The 13,912-nt window shown below is 34.3% G+C and overlaps 1 protein-coding gene across 1 annotated transcript; it reads left to right on the top strand.

Moving 5' to 3' along the window:
• Positions 1-1,551: 1,551 nt before the first annotated feature.
• LOC137838206 (cycloartenol synthase) lies at positions 1,552-13,195 on the top strand. Its single transcript, XM_068647462.1, has 19 exons — positions 1,552-1,951; positions 2,051-2,256; positions 2,469-2,654; positions 2,835-2,924; positions 3,003-3,197; positions 3,273-3,357; positions 4,403-4,569; positions 5,234-5,422; positions 5,708-5,821; positions 6,063-6,185; positions 6,259-6,381; positions 6,454-6,552; positions 7,932-7,988; positions 8,753-8,799; positions 8,901-9,044; positions 9,231-9,408; positions 10,711-10,791; positions 12,637-12,720; positions 12,984-13,195. Exons 2-19 carry the CDS (start codon positions 2,059-2,061, stop codon positions 13,095-13,097), a joined length of 2,274 nt encoding a protein of 757 aa, XP_068503563.1. The 5' UTR covers positions 1,552-1,951; positions 2,051-2,058; the 3' UTR covers positions 13,098-13,195.
• Positions 13,196-13,912: the final 717 nt, after the last annotated feature.

Genomic DNA, 13,912 nt, shown 5'->3' on the forward strand with positions numbered 1-13,912 from the left:
AGAACATTCTTTAGTCATTAATAAATTACATTTAATGGTTAAAAAATGAACTGTTTTGGAAATATAGGGTCTAACTTCTTGCAGCTGAGTAAAAGGGTTGAATCTAATCGTACCTTGTTTCATGGAGGGATCCACTTGAATGTACTTGTTCTGAATTAAGCACAGAATAATTGCCTTTAGTTTTTCCTTTTACAAGCACAACGAGTAGGAAACTAATTAAGGAAACCAATTTTAGATTTATGTAACAATTTATTTTAATGTTTTTGTTTAATTTCTCAATAACATTGCTTGTTTTTTTTTATTTCTTTCAATTTTTTATATTTTTTTTATAAAATACTATAATTTTAAGGGAATGAGAAAGTGTATCGGTCTGGGTCCGATAATTCCTACAATTCCAGTATGGGATGTCGACCGATCGTTATAAGGGAATGAGAAAGTGTATCAGTCTAGGTCCGACAATTCCCACAATTCTAGTATTGGATGCTCACCGGTCCATATAAGGGAATGAGAAAGTGTATCGGTTTGGATCCGACAATTCCCATAATTCCAGTATCAGATGACGACTTGTGGGAATGCGTTAAGATAAAAATGATAATTAGCACAAGCTAAATCATATGAAGAATTAAGTAATACGTTCTTAATCACAATTATGCATGCTAATCACGATTCAATAATAAATAGTAAGTATCCATCACAAGTATAAATAGACATACACAGACAAAACAAATGTATGTTATTATTATATCATTAATTGTACCTACCTGAATACTAAATACTCACCTCAGCGTAAGATAATTGTACTGGTGAGGGTCGTACAACAAATGTAACGTCTCAAACCCCATCATTGGGTCGACCGAATATAGTCAAAACCCACGTCCGATGGACCGACCAATAACTCAAACCCAATTACGCTCAACTAGGTCAACAAAGCTAATTCGTGATTAAGAGATAGGTAATGCAACCCTAATCACGATCCAACCCCTTAAATTGGCTCAATAAGGAAAGCCCACCAAAGGTAATATAAATAACACATATTCCAAAAAGCAGGTACATCATTATCTACAGTACCCTGACAACCGAATGCCGAACCTTTTTACTGACTTGAGCGTCGGAGTGTCTTCTGCAAATACCTCCATTTAGGAATCATCAGGAAATAGGAAGCCGAGGACAAAAAGGAACAAGGGAGGTAGCCAAAAAAAGTACAACCGTCCGATAGGAAAGAATAAGGCGAATTTTCTCAATAATTCTTTAGGTCTCAACCCTTGACCGAGAACAATAACCTTTTACATATATATGTTCGATTGAGAGCTAAAATTCGAACGTTTAAAAATACAAGAAAAAACGTGTATAAAAAAATCAATTATTATTAGTGTCTCCAACTCGTTGTAAAAATAACACACAAAATTAATGTATAACTAACACATAACTCCAATTTTAATTATTTTAATTACATATTAGGCAGATAAGCATAGGAATAACCCCAAAGCACAAAAAAATTGGATGAGATTGAAATTAATTTTACATTTTAAGGAAGATTTGATTAACATTTTTACTTTTACGGATGAAATGTAAGTGTCCAACACTTGGAAGCACGGAAATTGTCATCTACCTACCCGTGTACAAGTGTTAAGACGCGTAGAAAAAATAAAATAAAAAAAAAGTTGCAAAACCCACGCACGGGAACTTCATTGACCCCAGTGGCAGTTGTTTTGTGGGTGCCTTGCTACCTCCGCCCCCGCCTCAGTGCCACTTCTTGTTTCTTATAAATCAATCGCAGGGATTTGAACGCTTCCAATGTTCGTTCCGTAATGCATTTCTCGCAGATGCTATATTTTTGCAGTGGAAGCAAATACTGAGTCAATAACCACTGCATTGGATTGCATTGCATTGCATTTCTCCTTCCCCAATTTGATTTCATTTGATTCGATTTGAATCTTCCCAGCAAACACAGGTTCATGCTGTTCCAATTGCCACTTCACTCTCAATTACTGTAATCTGTTTTTTCCATTCAGTTGCGAATTGCAATGAATTCGTTTCTTCCCCTTTTCAGAATCAGCAATGTGGAAGCTCAAGTTTGCGGAGGGAGGAAGTCCATGGCTTCGCTCGCTCAACAATCACGTCGGAAGACAGGTCTGGGAGTTCGACCCTAAGCTCGGATCACCGCAAGATCTCCTCGAGATTGAGAAAGCTCGCCAGAATTTCCACGATAATCGCTTTACCAACAAACACAGCTCTGATCTACTCATGCGCTTGCAGGTCTCTCTTCTCCTTCGTTCAATTTCTCTCTCACAATACCTCTGCATGCGCTTCTTCATTTTAATAATTTGTTAAACTTATCCCATTGGATTTTATTTCGTATCATTTTTTACTCATTTACTATGCTGTCAAACTTGTTTCATTTCTCGTATAAACTCTTTTCACTGTTTAAGTGTTTTAAAACCATCTTTCTTCCGTCTAAAACAACGTAGTTTGCAAGAGAGAACCCAATTCAGGAAGTCTTACCCAAAGTCGGGGTTGAAGATATTCAGGATGTGACCGAAGAGGTTGTGACTAAAACTTTAAGAAGGGCTGTAACTTTCCATTCAACTCTCCAGTGTCATGACGGACACTGGCCGGGAGATTATGGAGGTCCCATGTTTCTGATGCCTGGCTTGGTAAGTCATGTGTTCAACACTTCATCTTATTTGTCAATTACCAATATTCTGGACAACACTTAGCCATTGCCTACTACATTTTCTGTTTTCATTTGGTTTGGTATTTAGACTTTTTTTCTTCTGTCCCCGTTGATAACCATGATGAGATCCCTATACTCTGTGGGGTACACAATTAAACAGGTGATTACTCTGTCAATTACTGGGGCACTCAATGCAGTCTTAACTGAAGAGCATAAAAAGGAAATATGTCGTTACCTCTATAACCATCAAGTAAGGACTTCACATCATTTTGCCCCTTAATCTATGAGCTTCTCCCTGTAGTTCTCCTAATTTTAAATGTAACTGCAGAATAAGGATGGTGGATGGGGTTTGCATATTGAAGGTCCAAGCACCATGTTTGGCTCTGTCTTGAGTTATGTTACTCTGAGATTGCTTGGTGAGGGTCCTAATGATGGACAGGGGGAGATGGAGAAGGCACGTGACTGGATTCTAGGGCATGGCGGTGCTACGTTAATTACGTCATGGGGGAAGATGTGGCTTTCAGTTAAGATGTTAACCTTATTATGATGATAGATTTGTTGTTGTGGTGTATTTATGTCTAAATTTTTTGTGGGATAGGTACTTGGAGTGTACGAATGGTCTGGAAATAATCCCCTGCCCCCTGAGATATGGCTCCTTCCATACATTCTGCCATTTCATCCAGGTTCTTGCTCTTTATTCCATTTGCATATGCTTTAATTTGTTCACAGAGAAGACACATTGGGGAAATCTACAAAAAGGAAATGTGACAAAAATATTTACGGGGTAGGAACAACCAGCCACTTAACTGGTTAACAATGTTAATATGAACTGTTTCTAAAACTAGCAATGCTTTTGTCAATAATCCCTACAAATGTATTAGTGTGTTCTGATCAATAAGACTAACCTTTGTCTCTTTGTCAAATTATTCCACCTCCCGCCCCCCTAATGTGGTCAAGTTAAGAGGAATGAATATTTTATAGAATAATAATGGCTGTAGAATCCTGCCAAATTAATTGAAAAACCTGAGTTTGTTGTTATAGAAATAAGTTTAGTTTGGGTTGAACACGCTCTCTTAAATTTGTATAGAAGATTTATTATCCAATGTTTATACTGGAAATTTTGTTTTGTTGTTCAGTCTCTCAGAGACCTTTCGTGGTCTAGTTCTGCTGTATGAATTTTAGTTTTGGAAGAAAAAAGAAAGCTATTGCACAAATAATAATATTCAGCGATAAAGAACCTACATACTATGCTAGAAATTTAATGTAAAACTGTTCATATGCATTCACCTAAAGCTTAAGTTTATGGAGTTGTTGGTTGGTTCCTGGCATGGCATTGTCTGAAGTCCGCTCCTTGCCATCTTCATTCTTCTTATAAAAGGTGGAGCTTTGGCACAAGGTAGGTGGGCCTGTGCACTATCCATGCTTTCAAGTCCAAAAGCACTCTTGCATGAGGGCATGCATTGAGATGTAATGTAAAATCATTTATATGCCTGCCTTCACCTCAAAGCTTAAGTTGGTTCTTGGCATATTGTATCCGGATTTTTTCAAAGAAAGCATTTGTTCATGATTTCTTGTCGTATATTGTGTTCCTGAGAAAAACTTGATATTCATGAATTTTTGTGAAATGCTTTCATTATTAAATTGGTTGTTTTCTGTCATCTTGAACATAGTTTGATGTTCCATTCATTCTTTTGTAAGCTTGGAAATAAATAATTTTTTTTCTTACAGGAAAGATGTGGTGTCACTGCCGGATGGTCTATTTGCCAATGTCCTACTTATATGGAAAGAGGTTTGTTGGCCCAATCACACCGACAATATTATCTTTGAGAAAAGAGCTTTATACTGTACCATATCATGATATTGACTGGGATCAAGCTCGCAATTTGTGTGCAAAGGTTAGTGAAACTGCTAAACTGGGTCTTTGAAATTATTGTACAATTGTTTCACTAGCTTTTTTAATTTGAGGCCCACAATAGAATATCCTTGATCTAATCATACTAATCATTGCATCGAAAGTAGCATTCGGACATTACCCCTCTCTCTTTGGCTTCTTTTTCTGCTGGAACCATATGTCAGGTTTCCTGTTCATTTGATGCTGGAACTTGCCTGAGCATTAAGTATTACTTTTATGTCATCACCATCACCAAATCTTGTCATAATAATGTCAATCATGATGTTACTATTACTACATTCTACTTCTTTTGTCACTTCATAACCAATTTGTTTCTAGAATTCTATTTTATCACAATGCCAACCATATCCTAAGGACAAACTTTGCTCCCTCTATAACCCCTTGCTATGGGCTATCTTATCCAGTGTCAATAATGATTTTTATATCTTTGGGGATGAACCATTTGTACTTGAAAGTTGGGCAATGATGTGCTAAATGGGTTAGCAATAATTGAACTCTTTATCACTACTTGGTTATGGGTGAAGTTACATGAATGGTTTTATTTCTCTACAAATAAATTTTGGCATTTGATATCTCTAACTTCCACCTACCAATTTAATAGTGCTGTAGATAAGAATTAGAGATGGATTGACTTTGCTCTTGTGCAGGAAGACTTGTACTATCCTCACCCACTCGTGCAGGATATTCTTTGGGGATCTCTACACAAGTTCCTTGAGCCAATTCTGATGCATTGGCCTGGCAAAAAGTTAAGGGAAAAGGCTATTACTTCAACAATGGAACATATACATTATGAAGATGAGAATACACGATACATTTGCATAGGTCCTGTAAATAAGGTAATTGTTGAAAGGAGTCAGGCAGCTAGGGCCTCCCTTCAAAATGTTGATTGTTCTTTAAATTTCCAGCTGTTAGTAGGAGCGTGAGAATACTGACATTCTAATAAACTATTCGTAGTTTTCTTCTGCTGGGATGACCATTTATGTCCTCTACCTCAATTTATTTTCATTGCGTTCCCTTCCATTCTCCACTTATAAAGATTAATTTATATTTCCATCTAAACCAGTAAATGCTTAGGAATACTAACTACCTAGTTATTATTATTCTTAATGGTTATTATTCAGGTGTTAAATATGCTTTGCTGCTGGGTGGAAGATCCAAATTCTGAGGCCTTCAAGTTGCATCTTCCAAGAATTTATGATTATCTATGGATTGCTGAAGATGGAATGAAAATGCAGGTGAACATATAAATCAACTTATTTTCCCCTTGTCAAAATGATTAAGTGATTTTTTTATTCTATTGGACATATTCACAGATGATTGGGAATAATATAGACATCCTATACTATAATGCTGTCTCCTTATAATGTAATATGTGGAACCAATGTTACTGCAGAAATGAGCTTTTCTTAATGTCATATGTTAGAGTCTATTAAAACAGAGTTACAAGTTTAACTTTTAACCATTTTTTTGTTGCAGGGCTACAATGGAAGTCAACTATGGGATACTGCTTTTGCTGTCCAAGCTATTATTTCAACTAACCTCATTGAAGAATTTGGTCCAACTATAAGAAAAGCCCATACCTATATTAAGAACTCACAGGTGTTCTTTTGAATTTATCTTTATAAGTCGCATTGATTTGCCCTTGTTGATAAGAATTTTTCTCATTTGAAAGGTTTTAGAAGATTGTCCAGGTGATCTTAATAAATGGTATCGTCACATTTCAAAAGGTGCTTGGCCTTTTTCAACTGCAGATCATGGATGGCCAATTTCTGATTGCACAGCTGAAGGACTGAAAGTAATTATTAATAAAAACAAGTTAGACTTTCTTATTTGATTCTTCTCTCTTTATTCATGTGTTTTTTTTCAGGCTGTTCTATCATTATCCAAAATTGCACCAGAAGTAGTTGGTGAGCCATTGGAGGTGAAGCGATTATATGATTCAGTAAATGTCATTCTCTCACTACAGGTAGCTAAACTTATCATGATTCGAACCAGATAATCTGAATAGTTTGAGAAAGTATACCATGTATATCATTTTATGCTATTACTTGTTACTATTGGTTCCTTTCATATTTATTAGGAGTGTCAAATTGTATGGATCGGATAAAAGAAATTTTATTAATCCATTTTGATCCATTAAAAATCTGATGCATTTAATAAAAAATCTAATTCAATCCATCTATTAACAATGTTTTCATGGATGAGTTTCCAATCCATCCATAAATGTAATATTTAAAAAAGATTAAAATTATATTTTAATAAGATTCAAAAATAAACTTTTTTAAAACAAAATTTAAAAAATGGTTTTGAAAACTTCTTAGAAAGGTAAATTTAAGATTTAGTTATGAGAAAATTGGTTGGATTAATTAAGAATTGATAGGAGGATCCATTGAATTTTGATGAATAATGGATGGATCATTACTTGTCCACAAAATAAAATGGATGGATTTGATCCAATCAATCTTTTTTTTTTATATTTTTATAATGGATGGATTAAATGGATTGGTTTGCCACCCCTAATACTTATGATGTTAATATCAATAAGATTACTAAGTTTTTCACTGATCTTTTAAAGTCCCTGACCATGTAATATTTTGCTGCAAATTGTTTCTTATATTGCTTAACTATTAATTTTGAAAATGAAATGCATTTTTTCTCTAAAACATTGATGAAGCTTCAGTTGTAACATAATTTGAAACAGCAAAAGGGCTAGATGTGGATTAGCTAACCGGTTATGATAGTAGTCTTTTGTTAAACTTATTCCTGATATATAATGCCTAAGTTTCAGAAATATTATTTTTTCTAGTAAAAACCCACTAGGGTACAGTGGTGTGTGTACATATGTACTTTCTCATTCATTTCCACAAGCCTAAACGTATGGTGAGATGCTATTAGCCTTTGGTTTGAGAATGAACTAAACTTAGTTTCCATTGCTTTGATGAGAGCTTTCGCTATCATTTACATAGCTGCTCACCATTTTGACTAATAATTTGGATGGAGTTTATATGTGTATATTTGCCTTTGTAAGTTGTAACATCTGTTCATGCATTGAGTCCAGTGAATTGATTCTTTTAGCTTGGTCATTTGGTCAATTTTATTACTACTTGAGTTATGATATATACAAGAATGTAGTAGAAGAGATAAACATGAATTTATTTTTTATATATATTTTATGTGTTTGTTTTCAGTTTTTAATTATTCACACACATTATTTTAGCTTGGTGATTTGACCAATTTTAGTATTACTATATATACAAGAGGTGAAATTGAGTTAATTTTTTACATATATTTACTGTATTTATTTTCAGTTTTTGAAATTCAAAAGCATTTTCCCTATCTTTGCAGAACGAAGATGGTGGTTTTGCAACATATGAGCTTAAACGATCTTATAATTGGTTGGAGGTACTCCTCTATCATCATTTAACCTATTCTCATTAGATTTTAGTATATCTTCTTCGAAATGTGAAAATTGTGATGGCAGGCTATGCATGTTTATCTTCCTATACAAGAATAACAATATCCATCTTTCTTGTTTTAAAGCTTCTAATTTAGAGGCAGTGTTCCTTGAGTTCCCTTTGTATGTTATGAAATATGTTACCTTGTAGATAAATTTCAATTATAATATATTATCCTTTAATTTTACTAAAAGTTTACCGGTATTCTCCTTTCTATACAAATGAATTATGATTGAAAATTGGAAATAAACAGCTAGATTACTTTAAAATTGTTGTTAGTAGGTTATTAAGGGTACTACTAAAAGTTGTTAGAAGATTCTAGAGAGCTCTATGTAATTATTACTTTAGGTGTTAAGAGTTTTCTATATATAGAGACTGATGTACTATTTCAAATCAATCAATTGCATACAAATTTTCTTTCTTTCAGATTAATCCTTCCAAGTAAAATCGTATAACTTAGTATCACGACTGCATTTTTTCAATTCATTTTGTCAGGTTGTAAAGCACAATTTTGGATTGATGCTATGAAAGAAAATACAAGTTAAATAATAGTTTATGAACAAACCTTTTTCTGGTTTCACTGGATTTACCCTTAGGTTTCAGAATTATGGCTCAATAACTGGTCCTGAGAATTTGGGTGGTTGTTTTTTGGATTAATTTTAATATATAAGCTCAAAATGTTGATATTGGTAATGCTTTCTCCGTTGTCAGTTAATCAATCCTGCTGAAACATTTGGTGACATCGTTATTGATTATCCGTAAGCTATCAAATTCTTGTTAAATATCAGTTTTTGCATTCCTCCTCCACCATTTTAATTTTTTATTTTAACTTTTTGATGGCTCCTTATGTTCTCTGTAGTTATGTGGAATGCTCATCAGCAGCAATTCAAGCTTTGGCATCATTTAGGAAATTATATCCCGGACATCGCCGAGAAGAAATACAACGTTGTATAGAGAAAGCTGCTGCCTTCATTGAAAAAATACAAACTTCAGATGGTTCATGGTATGCTCCTCCCATTTGGGAATTTTCTATTCATATTGTGTATAGTGGTGAAGTGTGTTTTTTGGGGTATGCATACATCTCATATTTGGTATACTCTTTTTTTTCCTGTCTGCTTCTATTTCTGCATGGATTTGTTTTGAACTTTCTTTGTTAAGTTTATCTCTAATCACTCAAACTGCTAAATAGGTATGGTTCTTGGGGTGTTTGCTTCACTTATGGTGCTTGGTTTGGTATAAAAGGATTGATTGCTGCTGGAAAGACTTTCAGTAATTGCTCAAGCATCAGGAAAGCTTGTGAATTTCTGCTGTCCAAGCAGCTGCCTTCCGGTGGCTGGGGAGAGAGTTATCTGTCCTGTCAAAATAAGGTCAACTTTGTTGTTTCTAATGTCAATATCAGTTTTTTTTTTCACTCTGCTCAATGGCAAGCACCAACTAGTCAATATTTCTATGACCATTGTCTTGTGGTTAAATGATTTTATAGGATACAATCAAAATATTAGAATATTATTTATGATATTTAGTTTATAGTTTAATTCCCTAAAATGAGATGATGACACTTGCAGGACCATCATTTAGTTGTTGGTATATTTTTAGGCTGTATAAATGTACCCTTCTTATCTATGAATCAATGAATGAAGAATATTGCCGACCAAAACAAATTGAATGAAGAATATCAATGTTTACGCTTTATAGCTTTAATGGTAGAATTTTAGGGTATTTTCCATAGACAGTTATTTGCTTCCTATCAAGTGGCGTTTTTATCAGCTTACTCAGCTCTCAAATTCACTACCATTAATAAAGCTATAAAGAAGATAAACCTAAACATTAACATCTCTCTTTCATAGGTAAGAAAGGTGCATCTATGTAGCCTAAAACATACGTATTTTGATTTTATTTTTCACACCTATTTTATTTTCACTCATATTCAGCTCTTTCTCTTTCTTTTCGCTTTCCTTCTCTTTATTTCTTTCCTCTCTACTAAACGTAGTATAAGTGGTTAATAAAGTGTTGATATTTTGTTTGGGTCCCCGAGATGAAAAGTAGAGAAAGAGAGAGAACTGCAAAAACAAGGAGAGAAGAGAAATAATAACAAACAGAGCAAGAGATATTAGAAATTCCACAACCTCAAGGGTTTCCCTCTAAAACCAAATTTTGGTTCTGCTATTGATCATGGCAGAATGAATTTCATAACAGCGGGTATCGAATTCAACTTCCCAAGTGATGCCCGTAGTTTACTAACTCACTCCCTATGTCCCAATTAACTCGATTCCTACAGTACCTTTGGATGTCCGTGCCAACTGTTGGCATGGGTGGCATCAAATGCGTTCTGGGTAGTTAACTGTACAATGAAATTAATAGCATTAGTGGATTCAGAATTTCACAATTTGTTTTAAACACCGAGGGAAATGCAGTACTATCTCAATTTCTGTGTAAAACATAAATTTCATATATTTGTCCTTAGAGAAGTGGAATGTAGTAGTTACCTGTAAAATAATATAAAAGGAAAACGCACTTCAAGAAGATGAAATAATGAACATAATTATTACAGGTGGTTGTAGAAATGTACTTTGCATCAAGATTTTAAATTAACACCGAGCTGGATACTTTTTGCAATTTAATTGATGAGATTTCTTGAGTAATCTTTCTAGCAATTTGTCTTTGTTCAGGTGTATTCAAATCTAGAAGGCAACAGGTCTCATGCGGTAAACACTGGGTGGGCTATGTTGGCTCTTATTGATGCTGGACAGGTATGATGCAAAGTTTACCACTTTTGTAATGCAGCCATTGATGAGTTTGTTGCATAGCTCCCATTTTTCAATTATAGTAGGACAATTAATCATTAGTTTTAGAAAGGACGATTCTGCTTTTTAGTTAAGTAGTTTAGAGACAGCTACAAGGGTTGTGCTGGGTGTAAGGTTGCTGCCCTGTACAGGTTTGAATCTTGGAAATAGCATCTCTGCTGGCTAGGGTTAGGCTGCTTACATCTACTCTCCCCAGACCTAATTAGGTGGAAGACTCTTGTACTCATCCACCCTTTAAGCTTAGATATAGATATGCACATGGCTGAATAAATTTATAATATAATATAATTAATCGTACTAATATTGTCATATAATATTATATATCATGTTAATATGCTATTTAGTTTTTCATTCTTTATTTCCTTTCTGTGATGTGTGATAACAGCTTGATTGGAGCTTAAAGATAATGTATAAGAATGATCAGCTATCTTCCTCTACCTTCAGTTGGTAGTTGATGTGCTTATAATTATGTACATGCCAAATGTGATGTCAAAACTCAATCGTGCCTCATTGCTTGTTGGTGGAGGGAGGCAAAGTTTAGGGAGAGGGCTAGGTGGCTAGGTCCAATACCGTTGTTTTTTTAGTTGAAACATAGAAAAATATGAAGACACTTGCTAAGTATCACGAGTAACCAGAAAAATATATTTAATATTTATTAAAAGACATATGATAGGGATAGGGTGTCTAGCGAGGTATTGTGGAATGGCCAAGAGAAGAAAGGAGTGCATGTTTGGTTATGTTAGAGAAATAAAGGATATGCATGAGCATGAGGTGAGAAGATCTCAGACAACAAGGTGCAGGACCGGTCCCGATATTTTGTGAACTCATGACAAAATAATAAATAAAAGACTTCCATGTATATCAATTTTAATTTTAATATGTAAACATGTAAAAAAATTAAAATATGAAACTTAACCTCTCTTTTTTTTAAAAAAAAAAATAACAACCCTACGCATACAAAATTTGATTCTCTATAATAAAGGTACTTTCTTCAATAAAATCATTTTTTTTCAAATGACAAAGCTAATAATTTTTTAGGTCCATTCCATTTATGAGTCCATTACCAAAACACCTTTAGACTATCCTCAGATCCGGCCTGCAAGGTAGATAGTTATATGAGCTGAAAAGGGGAGAGTGCAAAGGAAAACGAGCCTCCTATGAAAAAGGAAATTCTGGATAATACTTCTCATATCATTCAAGATTGCCATACATGGATATATGTACGAAAAGTAATTACCAGCAATTGCAGCAGAAAGGTGAGAGAAGAAAAATAACATATTCGTAATAAACTTATGAAAGCTCATTAATGGGAATCTCTGACAGATTGCGGAATCCGGTGCATAGCTCATCCTTTTAGTGCACAAAGTCCTCCTACCCAAAGGGGTGTTTGGTGTTACGCTTGGACCAATAAGAGCTGGGCCAATGTTGCTATCATGGAGGGTGAGCCATATAGCAGGTTTTTCCGTAGTAAGAGTAAGAAGGAGTATATGAAATATAAATTTAGCAAGAGGCACATTAATCCTAGCTTACAAGTGAAATTGGAGGTCATACAAGATGAAGATGTAAATCATAAGATTCAAGCAATGTTGTAGGTGAAGTGGGTTTCTAAATTCTATCCTAATCGAATAATTGAACGTTTGACATTTTCCCAAATAATTGGATACTTTGTCAATGCATTCTGCTTTACATACTTATACCTGACCCTTCCATATTGTGCCGGAGAAGTAGTAAATAAAAATGATGTCAAGATTGTACTTATATTGTTCTACTGCTTTGTTAATAATGAAACAGGCCAAGAGAGATCCGACTCCACTGCACCGGGCAGCTGCATACTTGATAAATACCCAAATGGAGGACGGTGACTTTCCCCAACAGGTATGAAGGTTTACTTTGTTTTTATTTATTATTTACACACACTGTGTATTGTTTACATAAAGTGTTTAAATGTGTAAAGTAAGCGAGTGAGAAAGTAAGCATGCATCTACTCCTGATTTAAAGTTATTTAAAATTCAAGTGATTTTAATTGAAATCAATAGTAGATGATGCATATTTTTTTATTCACTTTAAGAAAAAAATGTATAGTTGACTTCGTCAGGTGTTTAAACAATTTTGATCTTACTTTATCATGATGATTTCAGGAAATAATGGGAGTGTTCAACAAGAATTGCATGATCTCATACTCGGCATACAGAAACATATTCCCCATTTGGGCGTTGGGAGAATATCGATCCCATGTATTACAAGCCCGTTAATATCGACTTAATTAGGTGTTGTCCCAATTATTTCGATCTGTAGACACTAAAAGAAAAAATAATAAATAATATTATTGTTTCGACCTATTTTTCTTTTATTTCCATGTCTCTCTTGAAATGCTTGTAACTAACGAGTTCAATTATAGCTAAAAAAAGAAAGCAGAGCAAACTGGTGGAGAATGCCTGTAAGTTTTTTCTATTACTCACTGTTAAACGCCTCTCATTAAAAGTTGTTGATGGTGGGTTATAGGCCAATCCACCTCCAAACCAGCTCAAACCCTTTTAACTTGTGAGTTAAGTGAGTTGGGTACAGTTTGACCTACATTAAAAAAAAATGTATTTTTTCCAACCCAACCCGACTCAAACCTATGGTGAGCAGAGTTGGCTCATGTGTTTTCATATTGAAAATACTTATTGTAGATATTTAGAATCGTGTTAGAAATTTCTTTCAGAATTCGTGATCTAAGTATATTATCGAGAAAGGTCCATATAAAAATATATTAAGTGCAGATTTTCAACATTGTGAAATATGCATTCCTAAAGCGACAATTTACATTGTGGATTCAATAATGTATTGTATCATGGGAGAGTGTTTTAGATTGCAAAATCTAGAAGAAGAAAAAACTCACTTCTGATTAATAACCAAGAACATCAAGTTCATAAGGTAATGGAAAACTATTTCAAAACACATACTTCAAAGGTATGCAAAAATACTTACAAAACAATTATTCTCGTACTAATAAGGCATACTCTCGTACTCGTAAGGCCTCTAACTGAAATTTTTCTTCTTTCCATGGAACCAAAGAGAGTCATGC

Source organism: Phaseolus vulgaris, chromosome 4 (assembly GCF_051622355.1).
Source record: "Phaseolus vulgaris cultivar YP4 chromosome 4, ASM5162235v1, whole genome shotgun sequence".
NCBI classification, from domain to species: Eukaryota; Viridiplantae; Streptophyta; class Magnoliopsida; order Fabales; family Fabaceae; genus Phaseolus; species Phaseolus vulgaris.

Bases quoted from the DNA above. Each gene is read 5' to 3' on its own strand.
- LOC137838206 (XM_068647462.1), top strand. From the start codon at position 2,059: ATGTGGAAGCTCAAGTTTGCGGAGGGAGGAAGTCCATGGCTTCGCTCG. The intron at 2,257-2,468 runs GTCTCTCTTCTC...AAAACAACGTAG, and splicing joins ATCTACTCATGCGCTTGCAG to TTTGCAAGAGAGAACCCAAT. The intron at 8,800-8,900 runs GTAAGCTATCAA...TGTTCTCTGTAG, and splicing joins GACATCGTTATTGATTATCC to TTATGTGGAATGCTCATCAG.